Genomic DNA, 25155 nt, shown 5'->3' on the forward strand with positions numbered 1-25155 from the left:
GCATCTCCCAGCATGCACTTTGAGCCACTGAAATACACTAGTATGTTAGAAATAAAAACACCCAGATAAAGAAAAACACAAAAACAATGTAGTTTTCTTTTAATCCCAAATGTTTGCTGAGTTTACAGATTTGACATGCAAAATTATACAGAGCTTCTCATAATAGCAAGTCACTTGATTTATAAACTGACTTTAGAAGACTAATGAACTCACAGAATTTCACAGTCATACATTATGAAGACCCGCTTTACAGGAATTTAGTTGTAAGAGGTTTGTCTCACTTGGTTTTGAATTGTGCTGCTATAAAACTCTAGAAATGAAAAGATTGTAATGTTTTTCTCAACTTTATCCACCTGATTTTTTTCACTGATGCTATTTTCTGTAAATGTGCAAGACTTCCGATATGTGTGAAAAAAACTGCAAGAACAGCAAAGTACTTTAAACAGTAAAAATAGTTACGCTACAAACCAGTGTATTTATGACTACGATAATAATTTAAAAATGATGATAACAAAACCTGGTTTGCTATATCAAACAGCATAATGGACTGGGTTTTTTTTTTTGTAAAGCTAAAAAAAACGGAAGCCTTGCACATTCAAGTTAAAAATGGCCATACCCACTCTTACATTAAAAATAAGGTGGATAGAAGGCAAAGCATAAATAGAAAACAACTAATTCTTGTAAGAATGAGCTTTACGAACATTCTCTGACATGTTTTAACCTCTGACCCCCAGCTATTGTGTTGTATGTGGTTGACAGGACATTGCTATGTGGTTGCTAAGGCTTTGTGGGAGGGTTTTTGTTTCTTGCTCTGGGTGGTTGCTTACTGGCCAAAGTTTTAAAAAAAGTCCACCACAAAGTGTTGGTATTATTCTGGTCCCTATATATGGCTCTGGGCCCTCAGTCAGTGTAAATATATGGGATTTTTAGGCCTGTTATATTGTCCTCCAGACATAAATCTTACAACTTATGAAAGTAATAGCAAACAATCTCCTCAAAAATATACATACAAACACTATCATGCTAGGATGTTTTGCATGACAAGAATCACTCAAATTTTGTTCAGAAAATGTAATAATCTACTAATGTAAACATTTCACCTTGTGGAGTTACTGCATTTGGACTAGTAAGAAAGTGAGGCAGAGAGATGATAAAAGGCAAAATTGAGAAGGGGAGAGAAAACTGGGAATGTAGAGATTTTAAAGTAAAAACAGGGTAGAATAAGGCCACTGAAATACTAATGTTAAAAGATAGTTGTGCAGTTGTTTGTGTTAAAGTAATCAGCAGCTATTCAATCCTGCGTCCTCCATCTTTGGGAAAGTGTCCCAGGTCCTGTTTCTGAAGACGACCGTGTGGCTTTTTTGGATGAATCCTAAAGGCAGCAGTTTTAAGGGCTGGTGAGTGTGGGGCATGTTTGCTTGTTTCTATATTTGCATTTATTTGGTGCATGTTTGTGTGCATGTGATGTGATTTTTACCTTGTGATGCATATTATGATAGCGATGATGATGCTGATCTGTACAGCAGCGATGATCACAGCAATCAGGATGTATTGAAGCTTCTGCCCATTGGGCACCACGTACAATTCCCTGAAGTCTCTTTGCTCACACTGCACACCGGAGAACCCCACATTACACCTAAACAACACGAACAACACTGACCAAATCACATCAACACCATATGCCTAAAACCCCTCATTTGTACATCCAGTATGCTATTTACTACAATACATGACTTGTGCATGTTTGTGGGTCATACTTGCACGTTGCCAGGCCATTTTTCATCTCACAAGTTCCATGCACACAAAAGCTGCTGTTGATTTCAGCACAAGGCATTGCTCCACCCACACTGACTCCGTCCACTAGATCCACTGAATCTGTAGGATGAATCAAACACAGAATCATGTTGTATTTCATTACAATAAATATTCGTCTCTATATCTGTCTACTGATGTGTCATTTATTTGTGTGTGTGTGTTTACCTGGACATTGTCCAAGGTATTTGACATCAATCTGAGCTTGCTTCACGCAGGATGCTTCTCTGATCTGACATGGATTACTGTAAGACTGTCCATCTGATCCACACACTGGATTCATATTGTATCCACTGCAGTCTATATTACACACACACCTGCGAAGAAAAATCATGTTACCTGCATGCTGTTTCCCCCAGGATTAAAAAAAAAAAAGGGAATTTACTAAAATATGAACATCAAAAATGGGGGTACTTCATGTAAACATCTAAAATAAAATAAATATTTTACATCAAGGGATTCGACTGACAAAATGTTAGGAGCTTCTGCTCTGTAGTATACAAACACAAAACACATGCTGACTAACCAAATGCCTTCAGAGTCTTCATCACACTCTGCTCCGAATCTGCAGCTAGAACACTTAGAGAATCTGCTGGGCTCCAGGCCTGAACTCTCCAGATCTACACACAAACATTCACACACAGCTTGCATAAGCTCCATTGCACTTAAGGTCATACCATTTACTGTTTGGGTAGCCACAGATCCTTACTTTCATATTGTGGAGTACATCTGTGTGAAATGGATTATCAAAAAATAAAAAAGTTGGCTGAGACTTGATTGGCTTAAGGTTGCAGTCAATTGTAAGAAAGGGGCGGAGTTTAAACAAATGATTGGAGAAGTCCGACATACATGTTAAAAAAATAAATAAATGACATACCTGTATCTCCTGATGCCGATTCTGCAACTGATAAAAGCATAAACATAATGTAAAATGCCATGACAGTTTTAAAATTCTGTATGACACATGACTGCAATTATTCAATATTATAATATCAATAATTTGACAAAACAAGCAGTTCAAACTTTAGTTATTTGGCTAAATTAGCTCATGTTCTCAGTTTGTGTGTGGGTTCACTGACCCTAAACTGATTGCATGTGAGCAGATTTTTAAAGCAAAGCATCAGTGTAGATCAAAAAAATGTGTGTATATTATTAAGTGAGAAGCACAGATTTTGTGTATAACTGCTATTTTTGTAAACCCCTTGATGTAGTGTTTTTGCTAACCGGCATGACAGTGTCCTTCTGTAATTACGGTGATTGAGGTCTGCTGTTCACAGGCAGCTTGTCTTAGGAAACATTCACTATGATATGTGTTACCATCAGACCCACATACTGGAGCAAAGCTCTGTGGACACTGAAACAAACAAACAATGATTCCTGAAAGCTGCATGAGACAGTAACTATGTCACTGTTAATAATTGAATAAGAGCTTTGCATCATCCATTGAAGCAAAAGAAACAAACCTGATACAGACAAAGACACTCCAGGTGTGATCCGTTGTACCTGCATATTCCTCCAAAAGAACAACTATATTCATCACACACATGAAGGTCACTTTTCCTCTCAGATAGACCTAAAACAAAACACACTGTCAAAGACATCATGTGCATGTGTGTGTCTGTCCACACAGAAACAGTATAACCTGAAAACCAGATAATTATCTAATCAGGACAACGGGGGAAGCTTTATTAGAGGATTAATCTCTTTTGGCAAACATGCAAAAAGTGTATGAAAAAAAGTGTTCATTTTTCCAGCAGAGGATTTTCATAAATTCTAAAACTGAAAAACCTTTATGTATACCTGAATGTTAATTTTCAGAAGGTATGGACAGCACCCAACAAATATTTGTTTAATAATAAAATATGGAAGACTGTTTAAAAATGATTAATAATTTTTACCCTTTTAATAAAGTTATCATTTTAACTGAACGCACCAAACATCTGGTTTAATTTTTTTTAGGATATTAAGGTTATTTTTCACTGTCATTCTTCTGGCAATAAGGAGATAGATAATGTATCAAACTTCATTTGCTTGATGGGTAAATAAATTTAAACAACTATTTACTTCTAATATAATTTAAATTATCATCACTTCAAAAATCTTCACTAATAATTTTTTTTACATTTATAAATTGTCTTTTTTTCCCCTCTGTATTCCCACGTTTGTTTTGCTCCCTAATGTTGTATTTTACTTGAAATGTAAATTTTGCAAATAATAATAACACAAAAACGCCATGCATTTTATGTTTTTCTAGACAACTAATGATGTAGGCTACTGCATTTTACTATTTTAGCATATTTTTTCAGCAGGAGATTTTCATAAACTGTCAAATTTTAAAATCTCTTTGCATAAAGAGACTGCAATTTTAAAATAAATTTACTTGTAAAAATGTTGAGTTTTTAGGTACAGCCTTACATTCAGCTTAACTGTTTGAGTTTATGGAAGATCCGCCTCACCAGTAAATAAAGACGTGTGTATTTCTGTTAACACACCTTCACATCCTTTGTCATCTTCAGACAAACAGTCGCTATCCATGTCGGACGTCAGGGCCCCGGGCATCTGCACGAGGACCAGCAGCCCGAACATCGCGAGACAGCATCCACCTGCAGCGCACGAGCCACCGGACATAATGCGGCTCAATACGAGGATTCCGCGCCACTGATACGCCAAATGACGCGGAATTGTTCATTCACACGAAATCTGATGCTGCACTTGCTATGGCTCATTTCTTCTTGTCATCGGTCCGGCTAATAGAAGGGCCAGTGACCCGATACCTTCAGCTGTCGCTCGCGCAGAGGCGGTCTCAGTTTCCTATATCTACGCTAAGATGCAAGCAGACGGACACGGTAACAGAGGGAAGGAGGGGAAACAGAGAGAGATATAAGAGTCCACATCAACAAAACGAGACGGACTATGGTCAAGTGAAACCGTTATAGAGAAAAAGATCCCCTCTAATCCATAATTTTTTTCCTCCCTTATTTATTTGCTTTGGCTTTACTACAGAAACAATAATTAATTTTAAATACAATTTTATAATAGGCTATGTCTTTATAATATCACACAATAGGCCTACTTTTTATTATAAGCAGCTGCCTTTGTATTTTGGGGTCCCACACAAAGACATGATTTGAGATGGATTTTATCAGATAGAGAATTAAAAACACAACAGGGCTATTTATTTCTGTAACTTATACTTTACTAAAATATAAAGGTATAGGCAGGCACTGTAAAATCTAATTAGTTATAAACCTTACAAAAAATAAATCTCACCACCTTATAAACAAACAAACAAACACTTTAGTTTTAACATAATTCATTTTAAGTTAAATATATGTGAGTATTCCAAACAACTCATTTATTTGAGTTGAGATAACTAATGAAAAATTTACTACAACTAGGATTTTTTCAGTTTGAATAGCGATGTTCACTTTTTAAAATCATGCAAACTGATTACAGAAAGACAAAGTAAAAGTTACTTTTGTAAATTAAGTGATTCTTAATTTAAAATTAAGTGATTCTTCTTCTTGGTTTATTACATTGCATCCTGTGTGCATAATGCCACCTCATTTAAGGTCATTTCTTATTTTCTACTTAAAATATATATATTTTTTTAAATGTTGTTACTCTGCCCCAACTCCAAATCCATCAGGGCTCAGGTATTGGGTGCCGCTGCTTGTTCAGCTCCTCCACCCTCTACAATGAACCCATTAAGATCAAGAGTGTGATTCAAACTTAATTAGTTAATGGGTTATATCACTGCTGTTATATGCGAAGGCTGAAGTCGTGGATCTAAGTGCAGGTGGTTTAATAAAAAGACTAAGTGAACGAAGAACAGGAAACACTGGGGAATAAAGAACCAAAACACGGGCAGGCAACAGCATAATAATGTTCAACAACTGACCAAGCACAAGCGAAACGCAAGGGCTATTCATACACAAGAGAACAAGTTTAACAAGATAACAAGGGGGCGTGGTAAATGGGAAAAACCTGGGGAACCTAATCACAGGGAACCAATACACAAAAGAACTACAAACCGCCTACAAACAAGTCACAGGAAACACTTCAACATAAAAGTCCAGACAGGCACAGAGAACATGTAACAACTACAAATTATGACCGTTTATATTAGTTGGTGATATTAATGTTCACGTTTGTTGCCCACCAAACTCCCTTTCCAAGGAGAGTTTAATTCTTATGGAATCCTTTAACCTAACGCATGAGCCCACCCATTTACAAGGGCACACTTTGGACCTATAGTGCTCATCTACGGGCTTTCTATTTCGGAGCTTGAAATTTCTGATACAATGATCTCTGACCACAAGCCAATTTTACTCTAATTGTCACTGCCAAATCTACCTTCTCCATCTGGTGATGTTGACAGGCTGTCTTATTCCTCTCAGTTTCACTTGAATTTTAATTTGCTTTTTAATTAACTTAGCTCACAGTTGTCTTTGGACTCATCACTTTCTGATTTGAATGTCGACCAACACCTTGAGCTGCTAAATAATGCATGGTTGGACATTTTAAATGTGACTGTTCCTCTGAAGTTTTTAAACCGAAACCTATCTGAACGGTGGTCAACTTCCAAAATTCACACATTAAGACAAGCTTGTAGAAAATCGGACCGAAAATTTAAAAATGACAGACTTCAATCTTCTTATGAAGTGTAATAAGTCTTCTTTTCTGACATACCAGACTGCTGCTAAGTCTGCAAAGGATGCATATTTTTCTAGTCTAATTTTAAACAATCAAAATAAGCCTAAGGTTTTGTTTTCTGTTATAAATGCTGTCTTAAATCCATCTGTCAAGTGTATACCAAATCCCTCAAATGAAATATGTGAAAGCTTCTTGAGCTTCTTTTCTGATAAAATTGCAAATTTAAAGCCTCAGGTGGTAACCTCTTATAATGACCCTGACTTTGTTGATGTTTCCCAGCCATTATAGCTTTATGGGAGACTTTTGATCCCATTTCTTTACAATCCCTCAATGAAATTGTCACCCTCAAAACTTCACACTGACCTCATGATGTAATACATCGTCTGTATTTTTAAATGAATCGAGTCTGTTGGCCCTGCTTTGCTTTCCCTACTGTACAAATGTTTATCAACTTCTGTTCCTGCATGCCTGAAATTGGCCTCTGTTACTCCTTTGCTCAAGAAGCCTTCCTTAGACATGTCTGATTTAAACAACTACCAACCTATTTCCATGGTCCCTTTTATTTCTAAGGAACTAGAAAATATGGTGTTTTGTCAACTACAATCTTTTCTAAGTATGAACCATATCTCAGAAATTTTTCAGTCTGGTTTCAAGCCTCTTCATAGCACTGAGTCAGCTCTGCTGAGTCTTAGTTGCTACCGATTCAGGTGACTGTGATTTGAATTCTTTTAGACCTGACTGCTGCCTTTGATAATATACCATCAGTTGCTCCTGTCTAGATTAGAATCTTTTGTGGGGCTAAAAGGTTCAGTCCTGAATTGGTTGACATCATATTTAACAGAGCGATATTTTTCAGTCAGAATTGGCAACTTTACCTCCTCTGATGCCCATCTCGAATCTGGACTTCCCCAGGGATCTATTCTAGTACCTCTGCTCTTCTCTCTCTACATGCTTCTCTTAGGTTTGATTCTGAGAAGGCATGGCGTATCTTTCCACTTTTATGCTGCTAATACCCAGATCTATCTGCCTATTAAAAGAAAAGATCCTTCAGCTGTAATCCTTATTTGCATGTCTTGATGAGGTAAAGCATTGGTTGGCTAGTAACTTTTTAACCTTAAATGACTCAAAGACTGAAGTTATTGTCTTTGGCCCATCTGACAATTTCAAATTTAACAACTCGACCCTGGATAGCCTGTCAGTCTTTGAATCAAGGTGTGTTTGGAACCTTGGTTTTCTTTTTGATAGTCCTCTCAATTGGACTACTGTAACTGTTTGTATTGTGGCATCTCAAAGTCCCAGGTCAATCGTTTACAATTGGTCCAAAATGCAGCAGCCAAATTTCTTAAGAAAGGCCGCAAATATGATCCCGCCACCCCTTTTTGCGACCATTGACTCTTTTTTTTCATTGACTCCCACTTCATTTTATGATAAATTTTAAAATTCTCTTATATAAATGTCTACACAACCTTGTCCTGCGTTACTTATCGAAATTGCTTATAACCCTACCAGAGATTTAAGGTCTGGAAATCAAAACCTTTATGGTTCATTGCACAAGGTTGAAGATTGTATATACTGAATAAACATAAAATAATAATAATAAAATCGAAATTTGGTGCTTTTCACATTAAATATTCCAGACAGTAACCCTTTTCCGCCCTATAATTCATAATACAATAATTGTAATCCGTGGAACCTCAAGAAAACATGTTCCTTTTTTAATTGTAAAAATGCAAAAGATTTTCTTTTGGGGTAGACTGTTTGTTCCCATAGTTAACGTTAGGCCTAAATTTCCAGGTGTGTAAACAAGTTACTGGGCGTGTGTTCAGGGATTATGTTTAGCCAGACCATGCTCATATTTACAACGTGCATAAACTTTTTTTATCAGCATCTGGATAAACACAGACGAGATATGTTGTTATGTCACCGTTTCAATAGGGTTTTTGTGTTTCATTAATTAACAGCCGGTAGTTCGGGAATGTCATGAGATGTAATCGCGCGCTCGTCTCTGAGACAAAAGACACGCGCTATGTTTCCGGTTTTATGACGACGTTTCTTTGCACACGGTCCCGTCGAGGAGCTCGTGGTGTTGTATGCAGAATCACCGTCTAGAACGCGCTTACTTTCGAGCGTGGAGCGCGTGTGGACTCCCGGTAAGCAGTAAACGGTGTTGATGTATGAGCAGAGCCTTTAGCGTGTAAACATACAATTAGGACGGGAGAAGATAGCGACTAGGCCTCGTGACGCCTTTTGTTCTTCCACTTCAGTCCTCATACATCTGTTAAATTTGCAAGACGCGATTTAATAGATCTCAGAATATAAACGAAATCGACCTACAACCCAAGTAACGTTATTATTATGCTAAAACGACGTGCGTTGTATTGTCGCAGTGTGTAATTTACACGAGTCAGTGATAGAAGTGCATTAGTGCTGTTTGAATAGAATAGAATGGCAGGTAAACACTTTTCAGAAGATTACTGAAAATGTTTTCTCTCTATCTTTCTTTTTGAGATCTAATTTATATTTTTGTATAGTTATATAATCTATATCAGGGATAGGGAGCGTCGGTCCTGTTGTGCAGAATGTCCTGCAGAGTTTAGCTCCAACCCTGATCAAACACAGATGAAGCAAATCAATGTCTTCAGGTGCATTTTTCTTCCAGGGTTGGAGCTGATCTCTGGAGGATCATCGCCTATCCCTGATCTATATGTATTTCCCCTTAAAATGATTTTGCTCTGTTGTTCCATCTAAAAGGTCATGACCTGTACTGTACAGCCAGATTCAGAAATGTTTAAGTGGGTGAAAGCTGCATGTAAAATTGCACAAAGGTTCAAAACACAATGGCCCGGTTTCACAGACAGGGCTTAGACTAAGCCAGGATTAAATCATTGTTCAATTAGGACATTTAAGTAATTTTTATAAACATGCATAGAAAAAAAACATTACTGGTGTGCATCTTGACAAAACAAAGGCACCGATATATTTTAAGACCAGTCAGTGCAAGTTTATTTCAGTTCAAACAGCTCAGACTTACACTTTAGTCTAGGACTAGGCTTAAGCCTTGTCTGTGAAACCGCATTGATTAACATTAATTTTAATTGCAACATTCAGTAATACATTATTTAAATTAAAAGTGGTATCTGTTAACACCTGAGCCAACAAAATAGCAATGAACTGTTGTATTTTTTATTAACAAAGATTAATTAATTGATGCATTAACTAAAGGAAGTTTATTGTAAAGCATTACCTCAGTCTGAGACAACAGGGCTTCGCAGATGATCTCATAATCAAGAGTCTCTGTCAGTTCGGGTTCAAAGGAAAGTAAACATTGTGGACCGTAGAAATGTGCATGGCTGCAAATATGCAGTTTGTTGTGGAGAACAGTATAGCACAACGTTTATGTGTTTATTTCCACAAAGAACGCATCTGTTTAGAGCAGTGGTTCTCAAAGCTGTCCTGGGGACCACCACACATCTACTAATGAGCTGATGAGTTGAATCAGTTGTGTTAAATGAGGGAGACATACACAATATGCTGTGGTTGGGGGTCCCCAGGACAGCTTTGAGAACCACTGTTTTTTAGAGGATCAAACACTACTTATGCTGATATGATGCTTCACATGCTTGGCTCTGAAGTTTCCAATCTATAAATCTATCACCCACAGGTGGTCTGGCTTCATTTATAGATGAGATTGATTGATGTTTGTTTCACTATTTTCAAATTCAACACTAGTTTCAAATGCGCACATTTTACTATTATGTCCTTAAACATAACATTGTGGGTGGGACTAACAGAAACTGACGAATGATTAATTTGACAAGTGTATGGTATGCACTTGTAGGAAGAGGGAAAATTAAGAAACTATATTTGACCTATATATATATATATATATATATATATATATATATATATATATATATATATATATATATATATAATTTTTTTTTTTTTTATGTAAAGTTATAGTGAAATAAGACATTTATTATTATTATTAGCGTTTAATTGCATCCATTTGGAAATTTACCAACTTCTCATTGGGTGGGCCACAGCTGAAAGAGGGTGGGCCCATGCCCACCCGTGGACTCGCCACTGCTGTACAGTATAAAAAAAGCAATAAATTATTTGGTCTCATTTACTAATAATTGCAAGGACTTATCATGAAATATTTACGTGTAATTCACAACATGAGCATATGCAAGTGCATTTATTAACCTCGTTCTAATGTTAATAGGTTTGGCATAGTTTAGATAAGCTACCACATACCTAAGATTAGTCATTTGCATAAAACATGCCCTAACTAGATCCATATGTGTCTTCCACAAAACCTTTCCTTTACAACCTTTATACAATATGATGAAATATCGATGTATAAAATTTTCTTAACACATTTAAAAGGCATGTGGTGATTTTACGTATTCCTATATTTTTTCATAAATTTAGGAAACATTTGATGAAACATGATTTGTTTTTTTGTTAGTGAAAGAGACCTAACAAAAAAACAAATATTGAATTATATTCAATATTTCATTTTGAATATAATTAATTTTCAACTAACTGTACAAACAAATTGTAGTAACAAAATAAAACGCACACACACACATATTTTTGTTTAGCTTTTGTTTCCATTTTCTGTTTCAGAATTGCAATGTTGAAATTGTGCTATTACAGCATTGTGACATTAACGTAATATTTTTCTGTTTTAGAAAGCCAGTATGATTGGCTGGTGGCCACACCTCTTTACAGTGATGTCACTGACATTGCTGTGGGTATGTTCAGTAGGGGCAGGTTCAGACTGCAAGTCTGTGGCCATTGAGACTGATGGTCAGGTGGCAGAACAGGCACAGCAGCGCCACCTACAGGCTCTATTTGACAAGTACGGGCAAAACGGGAGTATCTCCCTAGAAGGCCTGCACAACCTACTAAAGGGAGTGGGGCTAGACCGAATCCGAAAAGTGATGGTCCATCACCATGGCAATGGACATAATCATACACACAGCCACGATCACTCAGACGCTCATGTGGACAAACTCACCACACGCACACATCCTGTCACCAGCAAGAAGGGGGATATTGACCATAACGTGGAGAAGAGTGACCCCATCCCAAAAGTGCAGCCTGATCCCGCCTCTGGGAAGAAAAGCCAATCGGATGCTCATCACAATCTCTACATGAAGATGAATCAGGACTTGACCACAACTTTGACCACGCCGTCCTACGTCACAAAATCACGGCGGACCAATCGTAGTGCTGACTATGATTTAATGCAGGACCACGCCCCCTTTAACTCCACCCAGACCAATGTAACACAAAATAACCACACCCACCAGACTGAGGACACACCCACCCATGCGCACGATGACCATGATCCGCATGGACTTGACCATTCAAGTCTAACGGTACATATCTTTTTTTTTTTTTTTTACTTTATATGTATATTTGTTACACTGTTTATCTCTAAGCTTTTCCACAGCCTCCTGAATATCCCTGACATACTTCACTCACACAAGTCTTGCCTTTTCTCTTTCAGTGTCAAAATGCCTCCACAATCCTGCAGTCACATGGCATGACAAAGGAAATGGGTCTCTCTGTCAAGGACTTCAGTTACCTGTGCCCTGCCCTTCTCATGCAGATTGATTCCAATTCTTGCCTCTTGCATGATGATGACCATTCAGGTGAGCTTTTGATGATGTGATGATGCATAAAGCTGTGTTTTTGTTACAATCTCAATATTTGATCAGCAGAGTCTGTATAACAATTTTGTTTTTCCAGATCATTCCCATCATCACAACCACCACCATCATCATCATCACAGTCATAATCCACATAATGATACCAATGGCAGAAGCCCAAGGAATGCTTCAGTTAGCATTGGTAAGTATGTGTTGCTTAATATCTCTTGAGACTTAAGTTGAGCATTCATTTAGATTTGTTAAGTGTCATCTATTTATGTAAATTACATTTTGTATTAGGTTCAGCCAGAGGAAATCATACGTCTATGGGAGTCCGATTGGTTTAGTTATTATACATAAATGCGGGGATGCACAATATGAAAATAATTTTTGATAAGCAATAAATGTCCAATATTAAAATTCTATTTTTGGCTAAAGATTATATTTAACAGTGTTATTAAATTATGAGTTTTATAAAATATAAACTTTGAGTGAGCATTAAATAATGGCAAATGTAACTTAATGTAAAAATGAACAATTAAATATCCACTGATACCACAAAAATAACAAATGTGTGGTCCTATTGTGAAAAATGCAGCCTTTTTAAAAATTGTGTGTGTTTTTGTTACAGCATGGGTAGGTGGGTTTCTCTCCATCACTTTGATCAGTTTGCTGGCATTAGTTGGTGTGGTTTTGATCCCACTCATGAACAGAGTTTGCTTCAACTTCCTGCTGAGCTTCCTGGTGGCCCTTGCAGTGGGAACTCTGAGCGGAGACGCTCTCCTCCACCTTATGCCACATGTAAGATACAAACTTGCTTTCAAATTTAGTATTGTTTTTTTCCTTCAGAAATCATTCCAGTATGCTGATTTGATACTCAACAAAAGATTTCTTATTATTTACCAATGCTGAAAACAGTTATTTTTTGGAAACTGTGACACGTCTGTAACTTTGTAAATGTCTTTCCTCTAACTTTTGATCAATTTAATGCAAGCTTGGTGAATAAAATAAAAAAAATAAAATCGCACTGACCCCAAACTTTTAAACAGAATGGTAGTGTGTATTATAGACATGGTTTTCTGTATTCTACAAATTTAACATGTTATTTAAAATGTATTTTTGACCTTTGATTGGTGTCTCTCAGTCTCAGGGTAATCACCAGCATGGCCAATCTGAGCATCACTACCACGGTGAGGAGGTGGAAGAGGATTCCCTTCGGCCGGTGTGGACGGGGCTCACAGTTCTGAGTGGAGTCTACATCATGTTCCTCATCGAACACTTCCTGACCCTCGGCAAAATGTACAAGGACAAAAAACAGAAGGTCAGAAAAGCATGTCTAAAATATCCCATTTCATGTTATAGTCATGTAATTCACTTTCTTTTTTCACAAGTCATAGTATTCATTTCTTAAATGTTATCACGACATGGGTGTTGCATAGAGGTGTTCCTTGAATTTCTGTAGTTTAAAATATTATTTGAATGCTTGTAGGTACAAAAGAGTGTTGATTTAGCCACAGAAGTTTTGGAATCTGAGAAACTGCCGTCATTAGAAGACAGTGACGTCAAGATGATTGAGGGTAACATAACTTTTGATGCTTGTTAATATTTATGCAGTCAAAATGAAACTGTCGTACATGATTTTGATATTTTTGTAACAGCTGCTGAAACAAATGGTGGAAGTGCATGTGGGCGGGGTGTTGCAGAGGAAGAGGAGGTGATGTTGGGGGCAGAGCTCTACAACGACGTTGACTGTGAAAACAAATGCCACTCCCATTTCCATGACACTGTTGGCCAATCAGATGAGCAACATCATCATCACCATGATTATCACCACATACTGCATCACCACCACTCCCAGAACCACCACCCGCACACACACACTCATCGACACACACAGTCCTACTCGCTCCAGCACTTCCAGGAAGCCGGCGTGGCCACGCTCGCCTGGATGGTCATCATGGGAGATGGGCTACACAACTTCAGTGACGGACTTGCCATAGGTACATTTTACACACACATAGAACAAATGAAACAAATGCAAAAAAAAAAAAGTGTATGCATACAGTCTTGAATATACAGGCCTGGAATAAACTTATTAGTGCACTTTTGAACTGCCTGTTCAAATCACATAAAGGCTTTCACGATTCGCTTATATCCAGAGAGAGAGATTTAACTTTTAATTTAATTTTCACTTTTTAAATATTATACATTTAAAGAAATTAAAATGAATGAATTATTATATTTAATATATAATTATATATAATAACAGTATAAAATATAATAATGGTTTTATTTTACCATTTACTTTTTTAATTATATTTTATTTTTATTGTGAAATTTATATTTAAAAAAATTCCCCATTTGTTTGCAAGTGATTTGGCAATTGTATGTAGTTTGTATTAAGCACTGTTTTTATATGATATGCATAAATATGCATGTGTGTGTGTGTATATATATACTGTGTACTTTTTACACTGAATAAGATTGTCAAAAAATGCATACCAAGACATGCTCTGCTTTGGAACGGCATTTACAGATTATGTGCAATTTTGTATTTCAGGGGCGGCTTTCACTGAAGGTTTGTCCAGTGGTCTTAGTACCTCAGTCGCTGTGTTCTGCCATGAGCTTCCTCATGAGCTTGGTAAGACATTGTCTATCATCACGGTGACAGTTTTGTTTGACTTTAGAATAGGGCTGGACGAAATGGCCAAAATTTATATCACATTATATTTCTTAATTTTGGTCGATATGATATAATTCCGATATCACTATTAAAAAAAGCCTCATTAAAAACTGCCAAGAATGCCCACAACAGATGTCTGTACCTACAATTTATGAAAAATTAATTTGCTAAGTCTATGAAACCTCCTCCTATAAAACTATATAACGGTAATATTTTAGGGAGAAAAAAAACAACACACAAATAAATTAATGTTCACCTTTTATTTGTATTTAGCCTTCATACCAGCAATGGCTGTATAAAGCAGCTCCGCTCATGAATGCTACTTTTATCAGATAAAATGAAAATGCCATCAAAACGTTTTGAAGACAGTCCGTTCCCTTCAGAGATACATTCATATTAAACACCTGTGCAGTGTTTTGATTTTGAGATGTGCAGTGCCCATGTTAATTCAACAAAGTCAAACGCCACACACAAATCAATGTATGGGAAATGTTTAAAAATCATATCACCTTTATTGAAAAAAATTCAGTTGCGATACATATTGATATATGTATATATTTAGAAATGTATCAGTGTATGGAGTTGGCAAAGGAATCAGAAGTCAGGTGGTTGTTCATCAAATTGCTTTGGAATGTTTTTTCGTTCGTTTCTCTTATCCTCCTCTTTTCCTCCGCAGGTGATTTTGCAGTCTTGCTGAAGGCGGGTATGTCAGTACGACAGGCCATCCTGTACAATCTGCTCTCAGCCCTGATGGGATATTTGGGCATGATCACAGGCATTCTGATCGGTCATTATGCTGAAAATGTTGCCACGTGGATCTTTGCTCTCACGGCTGGGTTATTCATGTACGTCGCTCTTGTGGACATGGTGAGTAGCACAGAAACAGAGAAATGCTGTGATTTGAGGAGGGCCCAACTATTAAAAAACATTCTGTTAATTGAAATACAGCTGAAATCAAATTAAATCTTTAATGGAAAAACTAAAATCAAACTGAATTAATTTTGTTGAAGTGCTAAATTACTGTCTAAAAATAAAGCAAAACAAAATTGGCAAATTCAAATGAAAACTGAAAATATAAAACACCTTTTCAAAATATTCATAACTGTAGTAGTATATAAATAATTGCAAAAGAACACGGTTCCTCTTTATTTTCAACATGTATAGTATCGAATGTATTTTTAAGGAAACTTTAAGTGTGAATAATTTTATTTGTAATGCACGTTATGGTCATTTGTGTTTATCTATTTGAAACCTCTTTTGTGTTTTGTAGGTACCTGAGATGTTACACAATGACGCGAGCGAAGCAGGCTTCAGTCACTATGGCTTCTTTCTCCTGCAGAATGCTGGCATACTCCTGGGCTTCGGCATCATGCTTATCATTGCTGTTTTTGAGCATAAGATACAACTTGACATTGGCTTCTGACCTGAGGACCATGCAATAACAACTTTTTCCATCACTCAACAATAGCATCTGCTAACATTGCTCTTTGACCCTGAATTTTGCTTATCTGGTGTCCACCTGTTGAAATGTCTGAGATCTGATTTAATCTGTGAAAAGGTGGCAGCAGCTTAATATGCACGAATAATTGTCATCTTATTTGTGGAAGTATTTATTAGTGTTGACTGTTACAATTTTTAGTATAAAAAACTTGAGCCACATTAAGAACGTGGAGGCGTTTTATTTTTGTTAGTGTTGTACTGTAGCTATTGAAGCGAGTTACATTTGTTCATTTTGCACATGCTGTCCCTCCAACATTCCAGTAAGTATTGCGTGTCCCATGATGCCTTTGTCCAAACTGTATTTGAACTTGCAACGAGTGTATCAGAGTATATACTGTAATAGTACTGACGTAAAATAAATATTCTTGATAAGATATGCTAAAGATTGTACTTTACAATGTTGTTGAATGGCTAGGTGTTTTTAAAGATGAAAATTTAATAGGACGTTAAATCATAGCAAAGATAATTTAAAATCAAATTGGTAAATGAGTATGCATAAAGTTTCCAATATCGACTGATAAAGTATTAAAAACTGACCAGTAGTGAAATAAAAAAAAAACTAATATCAACCAGTAACCTTTAAATAAGTAATAATTTGTGTACATTATTCAAAGGTATGGGATCAGTGAGATTTGTTTTAATACTTTAAGCATGCATTAAATTGACAAATCTAATGCAAGCATGCATCAAAAGTGACCCTAAAGACTTTGTTACAATAGATTTCAAATAATTTTTTTGAGCTTTCTATTCAAAGTATCCTGAGAAAATCTGCATGTTACAATTATTTCTGAAGGATCATGTGACACTAAACACTGGCAAAAATTCAGCTTTGCCATTATAGAAATAAATTACATTTTAAAACAGAAATCAGTTATTTTAAATTGTAATATTTTTTTTCACAATATTACAGTTTTTACTGTATTTTTAATCAGATAAATGTAGCCTTGGTGAGCCTAGAGACTTTAAAAAAAATCTTACTGATCCCAAACTTTTGAACAGCAATTTATTCAATATTTTATGGCTTTATGAATAATCCTGACCAAATTATAAGGGTTAAAAAATAGCATTTAACTTTTAATATTCAATGGTGGAAGCAAGAAATGATTATGATGAGCTGCAGGCAGTGCATTAAATCCAGTTGACTGACATGTGCAGCCTTTGCCACTGAGTTTGTAATTGTTATTTACACCGTGATATGATAAAATTGATTTATGAGAGGTAAGATGTTTGAAAAGCTGTCCTTATGTCACAGTAGCATATTCATAGAAAGCGGTTCACTGTAATGCATCAAAACCTGATTCAAACTGCAGTGTATACTGTATGTTTAGCTCATTCCAAGATGACATTTTTCAATGACAGTGTTATTTATGAATACTGCAGCTTGCATTATTTACAAACTCTTTGCACGAACCCTGTGAAAAAATGGAAGGAAAATACAAGAAGCAAAGAACAAACGACAGTCTCTCTCTCTTCATGTAGTTCATTCCTCCCTCTTCATATTGTCCCCTGGTTTTCTGGTTCTGTATCTGAAAGTGATTTGATTAGCAGGTGGCATGATGCCCAGACCAGCACGGCTGTTGTCTAGCATCGCCTCCTGCTGCTTCTCCTGCAACTGCATTTCACACATGAGCAAAGCCACACATACAAACTGCTTCAGCTCATTCATTGCAAAAAAACGCCCTGGACACTGCGTGGCTCCAGAGCCGAAAGGCATGCGATAGTACCGGACCTTCTGGCCACATTTATAAAAATCTGTTTTTTCCTTCCCGTCCTCCACAAAACGGTCAAACTGGAAGCGCTACAAGAAACCACACACAAAAGACATTTCAATAAATAAGTTTTCTAACAATAAAATGAGGTCTGATAGGTGGATCTAGAGCAGTGATTCTCAACCTTTTGACTTCAAGTCCCCCATTGTCCATAATAGTATTCAAAGGCTGTGCTTCTAGTTAAGTATTTATTGGATGAGTAATAAACTGTAATTTATTCCTGTGATGGTAAAGCTGAATTATCTGCAGTCATTACTTCAGTCTTCTGTGTCAAGTGATCCTTCGGAAATCACTACAATATGCTGATTTGGTTCTTAGTTATTATTAGTACTCAATTATTAATAATAATTCTTATCATCAATGATGAAAACGGTTTTTGTTGCTCAGTATTTTTGTGGAAATCTTCATACATTTTTTCAGCATTCTTTTATGAATAGAAAATTTCAAAATAGAAACCTGTAGTAACATTCTTTAATTTTGATCAATTTAGTTTTAAGTATTAAATATTAATTTCTTTTTTGAAATCTTACACTCCCTAAACTTTTGAAGCAGCAAAGATTGTCTTCAGCATTGATGATAATTAAGTAGAGGCGCTCTGGTTGGGAATCACTGATCTAAGCAGCTGTAGATGCATGTTACCTGAGGCTGATCATATATTTCAGGGTCAAGGTGTGTGGTTTGTGGGTAAAGAGCAACAATGTCATCTTTTCGCAGGTTGACTGAATGTTGGGCATCCAGACGCAAACAGAAATCTTCCTGAACCACACGGATGTTCATTGATACAGAGGAGAGACGTAAACTCTCATTTATTGAACTCTCTGTAGAGAGAAAAAGACAGTCAATCATTGAAAACTGGCATAGCTTCAAACGGATAGCTCTATTTAGACAATAATTGATATGTTTGATGGGTTACTATGTAAGAATGTGTGTGGGTTACCCAGGTAAACCATCTGTTCTAGCTGTTGTCGTGCAATTGTGATGTCCTCCTCAAAGAACAATTGCATGTTCTTCTCTCCAACCACATTGACAATCTCTTCTCTCACTGCTTCGAGGGCTTCCGGGCAGGAGATGAGGTGGTAAAGACACCAGAAGGCTGCTGGGATAGTATTTCCCACTGATGCCCACAGCATGGCAAAATGATGTGCTGTGGACAGAGAGAGAGAGAAAGAAAGAAAGCTAAGTGTATGTGTTTGTAATCCATTGGGCATTGGTCCAAACCAATACAGCACAGTCATAGTGAGCGTTTACAATGTGTAATACTCTATTTGTTCATGCACATCCTGCTTTCAGCATTTCATCAGACAGAAACTGATGGTAAAAAGACCCTTTAACATAAGTCAATTCATCAAGCCATCAGAAATTGGCAGTCATCTTGGCAACACCCCAGGGAAGGAATTTAATGTGGGAAACAGGCATGCATAGACAAGTCTTTTATACTTGAATGGGGAAGCACCAAAATCTCCAAAGCGGTTTGTCAAGATTATGTCTAATTAAAACGAGTCAAATCAGCAATCAAGTCTGACAGTTAGTGCTGCCCTGGCAACTACATGAAAAAAAAAGAATACGTTTAATTTGAAGAATAAAAAAAAAAAAAAAAAAACTAAAAATAAAGGGTGTCTGACAGAATCGCGGAATCCGGTCATAAAACATTGACAGTATAACACGTATAATTTTACTATTGCTATTAATAACATTTGCATTAAAACATAATTAAGTAATATTTACCATATAAATTAATAATACACCACACAGTATTTCTGAAAAAATTTAAAATAAAATAAAATAATTTTTATAGAATAAATTAGAGATGCTTTTGATTACTAAAATTTAATGAAACCATTAAAATGGAATCCAGAAAATTACAGTAAAACACAGAATTTAAAAAAAAAAAATGAATCTGAAAAAAAGGCATTTCATAAACCTTTAAAATGTAATTGTTCAACTTTTAATAAATTGTATAAGCGTCATGATTTCAATTAATGCTTTTAGCCATGCTTTTTTATTAATACAATTTAATTTAACCATTAAAGCAGAGTCTAGTAAAATTAAAATTCAGCAAAAAGTAAAAAGGATTTCATAGAGTCCTAATTATTGTCAATCTTAAGCGCAAAACAGACTAGTGCAACGAGTGAAGTCCAATTCCTGGACCAATTACTCTTATGATCCAATTCATTTTATTGAATCAAAACCATATTGAATTGAATTTATTAAGGGAAAGCCCCTTGAGATGCTACATCTCATTTTCAAGGGGGACCCAATAGCACACACAAAAAACAATACAAAACAGCACACAAATAATGCACCAAAAAAAAAAAAAACCAACAGCTCACTACCCTATTCACCCACCCACAGTATACAACTATAAACAAAAGCATATACATACAAGAAAACATATTTTAGTACAAATATAGATATAGATTACAACTAACTGTGAGACTTAAGTCTGTGTAGCTACTGAGTTACTGTTCATGACAAAGTGTAGTTAAATTGACATTAAATATATTTCTATTTGTTTAGTGTTGTTGGTTAATAACATGCTTAAGGACTGCATCTAAAACTACTGCAAAAAGTCTGCGCAAACACTCCTTTTGTAAGACATTTGTGTTACATTTACCTAGTATTTAAATAATCTCTTTTGGTGCACAAAATCTTGAGACCAGGGTTCTTCATGTCATGATGGGAAAATTATTATACTTCTGTAGATGTGACATTTACTATCAGCAACACACTCCACGGTCATATTATGTGGGCCCCGCAGGAAGGATTTGAGATTTTCTGTATGAGTGTGTATGTTTGTGTGCGTGCATGTGGGAGAGTCACCTGCTTTATCTCTGTCCTGAAGCGTGTCGTACTCCTGGAACAGGGCCGTTCGGGTTTGTATGAACTCGCATGGAGCCCTCCATTCTGCCATTCTTTGAGGATAGAAAAATCTTGTCAGCTTCTCACGAATTTCTTTGGTTTTTCCCAGCAAGGCGATGGGAACACGGGCCATTAATAAAGGGAAATTTGCATCGAACTTCTCAAAGTCCTCTCGCAGTTGATCCAGGCGCAGATTTGATGAATGTCCATATAGCGTGTTAAATGTAGTCTGAAACATTACGCATTTACAGAACTCATATAGTTCCGCCTCTTGCCAATCGCCATCAGACCCAGACTCTTCACTGGGGAGAAAACGGCGTCGCAGGACCTGCTGTAAATTTCCCATCATGCTGAATGTGAGAGGGTCGAGGGCAGGCCCCTGCAGCAGAGTATAACTCCGCTGGATGCTGTCACTCATTCCAGGGAAGAGGCCACTCCGGACCGGTGGGTAACTGAACGTCCTGGATGCTGCGCTGTCTGAAAATGTGTGGAAATCCAGCTGTTTCCCATGTTTGATCACAGACGGGTACAGGAGAGGGTTCATTATGAATGTTATATACCTTCCTAAAGAAACACACAAAAATAAATAGATGTATGTCACGACATAATGCATAATGTCCAGCAGTTTGACAAGCTCTACTTCAGATAATTTTTTGTTCTATATTTTTTGCATGATTTTAGTGGTGTCTGCTAACATCACTATTATTCATACTCAGAACTAACTCTAAGGATTCCACAACTTGTAACTTGCTGTTGACTTACAATTCTCAAGAAGAAAAAATAAAATAAAAACACACAAACAAAACAAATAAAAACTCCATGGAGGAACAAATATAGGCACTGTACCATAACATCAGACTTGCTGAGTCAGAGTGGACTCTTTTGATTCTGTTAAGTAAACCACCTAGAAATTACCCAGAACAAAGTACAAAATAATAATAATTGAAAAATGACATGGAATATTTGTACTTGTAAAAACTTCTGTCATACTGCAGGACTAATGAAATAAACTACAAATAAATAAAGTAATTTAAAATGTGAAAAACTAAAATGGTGAAGAATTAAAGCATCTAAAATATACACTTTGCCTTTTTTGTTTTTTTTATAAAAACTGTAACCTTAAATCTTAAAAAAAGGTCTATGTTATTTATCAGCTATTCAAAAATAGCTATTCTCACAACCTCTTTCAGGACCATGTTTTTTGAATTACCATAACTATGTCAGCATGTGTTGCATAACAGTGTCTGTCAGGAAACGCAAAAAGAAATCTGTGTGTACAAGAGTCAGCTAAAAATGACTACAAATGACAAGTCAGAAAACATTCTCGTTTGAAAAAATGATGTGTATAAATAATGCTAAGTAAACATGTGTGTGTTTGTCAGATGTACCTGCTATAAGCACAGTAAAAACATCTCCATGCTCCTGCTGCAGTTGTGTAAGAAACTGCTGAGAGTTTTTTCTGAATTCTAAAGCTTTTCCCAGGAATGGAATCCAGCCTTTAATCAGCGGGGGCTCACCGTTCTTCCTGTAGCATGCACACACAATGTAAAAGTCATGTTTATTTAACATGCTTGTTTCAACAATGTCTGAGAGACTGCCAACCCATGTCATTATAAAATACTCTCTCAGACAAACACACAAACTCAAACAAACCCGTAGCTCATCTGCCATCTTAATAATGTTATATATATAATGATATATTTGTGCTGAACAAAATGCTTCGTTGTTTCAGTTTGTGTTGTTTCAAATGACAAAGCCAGGACTCAATTACTGAGAATACTGTGTAATGATCTACTGCTGCTGATGTATATCTCCCATGTCCTACTTTTCGAGGCTGACCAGAAAAGGATGGGGAGGCCCTTCGGGAATTAGTTCTCCAAACTTCCTTTTGAGACTGCAGCTCTCTAACTGAACAAGAAAACACACTGCAGCCCATAGTGGGGGTAAATCTCTAGACACAAAAAACTAGACACAAATTAAGTACGGATAGCCTATTAATTTTCAAGTTAACTTAACACTTTTGTGGCAATAGGCTACATGCAATGTGCTTCAGTTATGTTGTAATGCACATCCTTGTTTAAACATATCATGCAAACACGCGGTTTTTGAAATAATGCCAGATTCATGAATGAGTCGTTCTTTCAGTCAAATCTTTTCAACGAATCATTTAAACCAGTTCACAATGCATGTAGCTACCATTGGTCTCTAGTACGATCTACTTGATACGATTGGTTAGAATTATATTCTAAAATATAATTATATTTAAGATGACTTAATGATTTATAAACCAAATCATGGCGGCAACAAATGGAACTGGAACCAATGAAATTATGAACATCTTTATAAATATGCATATGGCTTTATTAGAGAACAACGCGATTACGTAATCGAGTCACTGAATCGGTTCATATTGCTCGAAAGAAAAGATTCTTGTCGGAAAGGTTCAATTTCAAACTGAGCGTAAACAAGGCAAGCTCCCTGTCCTACTGTGAATTATTCATATCGCCTTAGCAGACACTTCCTTGCCAACGCGGCTTAAAATGTATTTTAAGTGATGAATGACGATGAAAACGTTTAGTTTCATCTGTTTGGACATTCAGACTAATCGTGAATTTGTGGATGCATCGTGTTTCTTCAAATATTTGAACAAAAGGCGTGTGCCTATTGATAAATACACGCTCCATATAGACGCATAAACACAATTAAACATAAACATTCATTTAAACAACTTATTCATCCTTATAAAAAATAAAAATAAAATCGGCTACATTCCCAACAAGCAGCAAAAATATCAATAAACTCACCGCCTGCGTCCACAGAAAGCGCAGAACAGCAGCACCGAGATAAAGCCCAGAAAAATCGTCAAAAAACACTCCAACATTATCAAAGAGCCTCTGGCTGAGAAACCCTAGAAGACTGGCCCGGAGGAAAACACTTCACACGACACGTTCAGGTTTGCGACTGTTACTGTTAAAGTGAAAGAGTGATTGTCATCACCGCACTAATTAAACATCAGAGTCCAAAAGGAGATATGACAACGCGAGTGTCCAAGACTTCAGAAAGTCACGCCCAGTGTAGCTCACTCAATGAAAGTTAAATATTGCTCAACAGCTAGGTTCGTCTTACTAACCTAATTGGCTACTGGCTTAACCCATTCAAGCTTTTCTACCGCGCACAGCAGAGGAGGAGATTATCCCACAGCCACTACTGTTTATCATTGCCCGATATGCGCAGCAGCATTTAAAATATGTATTTGTTGACATATTTTTATTCAGGCACGGCGCCAGAATTTTTTCTCCACCGGGGCTAAAGAGGGGCTAGACCAATATGTGGGGGTGCTAAGAAAATAATCCACATTCATAAAAAACTCATTATTATTATTATTAATAACAATAAAGGCTATAGTAAAACAGTACAATGACAAATTATATTAAACTTTGAACTTTTATTAACAATATGAATAAGGGAAATATGTTTTACCCGCATTAGGCCTATCACAAATAAATGTACGGGGGCTATATAAAATTCTGACGGGGCTATAGCCCCCCAAGCCCCGGTGTAGCGCCCTCACTGTTTTTATTCATATAGAATTTTTATTCTGAGGACACACCTCAAATAGATCACAGACAGACAAAAGATTGATAGAGTGATTCAAATATTAAAATGTGTCAACCTAATGAATTATAAACTTGATAAGAGGTTATTGTTTTATACGTATATTTTCAAATTATTATTTAAAACTATTTTTACATAAATAATTGTAAGTCATTGGCCTTTTTGGAAGGATGCTCTCTAGTTGGGGCTCAGAAAACTGCGGGTTAACTGTTCAACTCAATTATTGTCAATTAGGGAAGGGGCGGGGGGCTCCACGAGCAGGGTTGAGAAACACGATACGATACGATATAGACCTACTTTATTGTCCCTTAGGGGAAATCTTTCTTGGGTTTTGTGTATGCTGGATACAAATCAACCATAAATAACTAAAACACATATATCACGCTTAAAACATAAAATAGGGGAGCAAGATATGTAGACAACTATATCAGGAGTCACACTGTACAAATGAAAAAAACACTATTGCACAAGCAATAAATAAGAATAAATAATATAAAACAATGCATACTGTTTGATAATCAATGCTGACCAGAAACAAATCACTGGCCTTTGTCCTTGCCATTCCATTCATTACAATTCTATAGAGGCAGGCACA

At 36.4% G+C, this 25155-nt stretch overlaps 3 protein-coding genes across 3 annotated transcripts; 1 reads left to right on the top strand and 2 right to left on the bottom strand.

Annotated features, from left to right (window-relative positions):
• Nucleotides 1-82: 82 nt before the first annotated feature.
• Nucleotides 83-4653, bottom strand: tmeff1a (transmembrane protein with EGF-like and two follistatin-like domains 1a). The gene is made up of 9 exons (XM_079378890.1): nucleotides 4305-4653; nucleotides 3276-3385; nucleotides 3037-3166; nucleotides 2690-2716; nucleotides 2339-2432; nucleotides 1981-2129; nucleotides 1758-1875; nucleotides 1478-1636; nucleotides 83-1372 (listed from the first exon to the last, which is right to left on the bottom strand). Exons 1-9 carry the CDS (start codon nucleotides 4438-4440, stop codon nucleotides 1288-1290), a joined length of 1008 nt encoding a protein of 335 aa, XP_079235016.1. The 5' UTR covers nucleotides 4441-4653; the 3' UTR covers nucleotides 83-1287.
• Nucleotides 4654-8508: 3855 nt separating this feature from the next.
• slc39a6 (solute carrier family 39 member 6) lies at nucleotides 8509-16697 on the top strand (the record flags this gene model as incomplete). The annotated part of the gene is given in 12 exon segments (XM_079378882.1): nucleotides 8509-8574; nucleotides 8577-8618; nucleotides 11169-11861; nucleotides 11993-12137; nucleotides 12235-12336; nucleotides 12766-12935; nucleotides 13279-13455; nucleotides 13624-13711; nucleotides 13793-14134; nucleotides 14695-14775; nucleotides 15494-15684; nucleotides 16088-16697. Coding segments are annotated over 12 exon segments (2250 nt in total). The 3' UTR covers nucleotides 16241-16697.
• cyp7b1 (cytochrome P450, family 7, subfamily B, polypeptide 1) lies at nucleotides 16479-24259 on the bottom strand. Its single transcript, XM_079378886.1, has 6 exons — nucleotides 23750-24259; nucleotides 22334-22470; nucleotides 20907-21509; nucleotides 19024-19230; nucleotides 18726-18904; nucleotides 16479-18115 (listed from the first exon to the last, which is right to left on the bottom strand). Exons 1-6 carry the CDS (start codon nucleotides 23824-23826, stop codon nucleotides 17798-17800), a joined length of 1521 nt encoding a protein of 506 aa, XP_079235012.1. The 5' UTR covers nucleotides 23827-24259; the 3' UTR covers nucleotides 16479-17797.
• Nucleotides 24260-25155: the final 896 nt, after the last annotated feature.

The sequence above is a fragment of the Barbus barbus genome (assembly GCF_936440315.1).
Source record: "Barbus barbus genome assembly, chromosome: 26".
NCBI classification, from domain to species: Eukaryota; Metazoa; Chordata; class Actinopteri; order Cypriniformes; family Cyprinidae; genus Barbus; species Barbus barbus.

Excerpts from the sequence above, each read along its gene's own strand:
- tmeff1a (XM_079378890.1), bottom strand. The coding sequence starts at position 4,440 with ATGTCCGGTGGCTCGTGCGCTGCAGGTGGATGCTGTCTCGCGATGTTC. Across the intron at positions 3,167-3,275 it reads AGTGTCTTTGTCTGTATCAG|TGTCCACAGAGCTTTGCTCC; the intron begins GTTTGTTTCTTT and ends TGTTTGTTTCAG. Across the intron at positions 1,876-1,980 it reads ATACCTTGGACAATGTCCAG|ATTCAGTGGATCTAGTGGAC; the intron begins GTAAACACACAC and ends TTCATCCTACAG.
- cyp7b1 (XM_079378886.1), bottom strand. The coding sequence starts at position 23,826 with ATGTTGGAGTGTTTTTTGACGATTTTTCTGGGCTTTATCTCGGTGCTG. Across the intron at positions 18,905-19,023 it reads AGAACAGATGGTTTACCTGG|AGAGTTCAATAAATGAGAGT; the intron begins GTAACCCACACA and ends TTCTCTCTACAG. Across the intron at positions 18,116-18,725 it reads AAATATATGATCAGCCTCAG|CGCTTCCAGTTTGACCGTTT; the intron begins GTAACATGCATC and ends GGTTTCTTGTAG.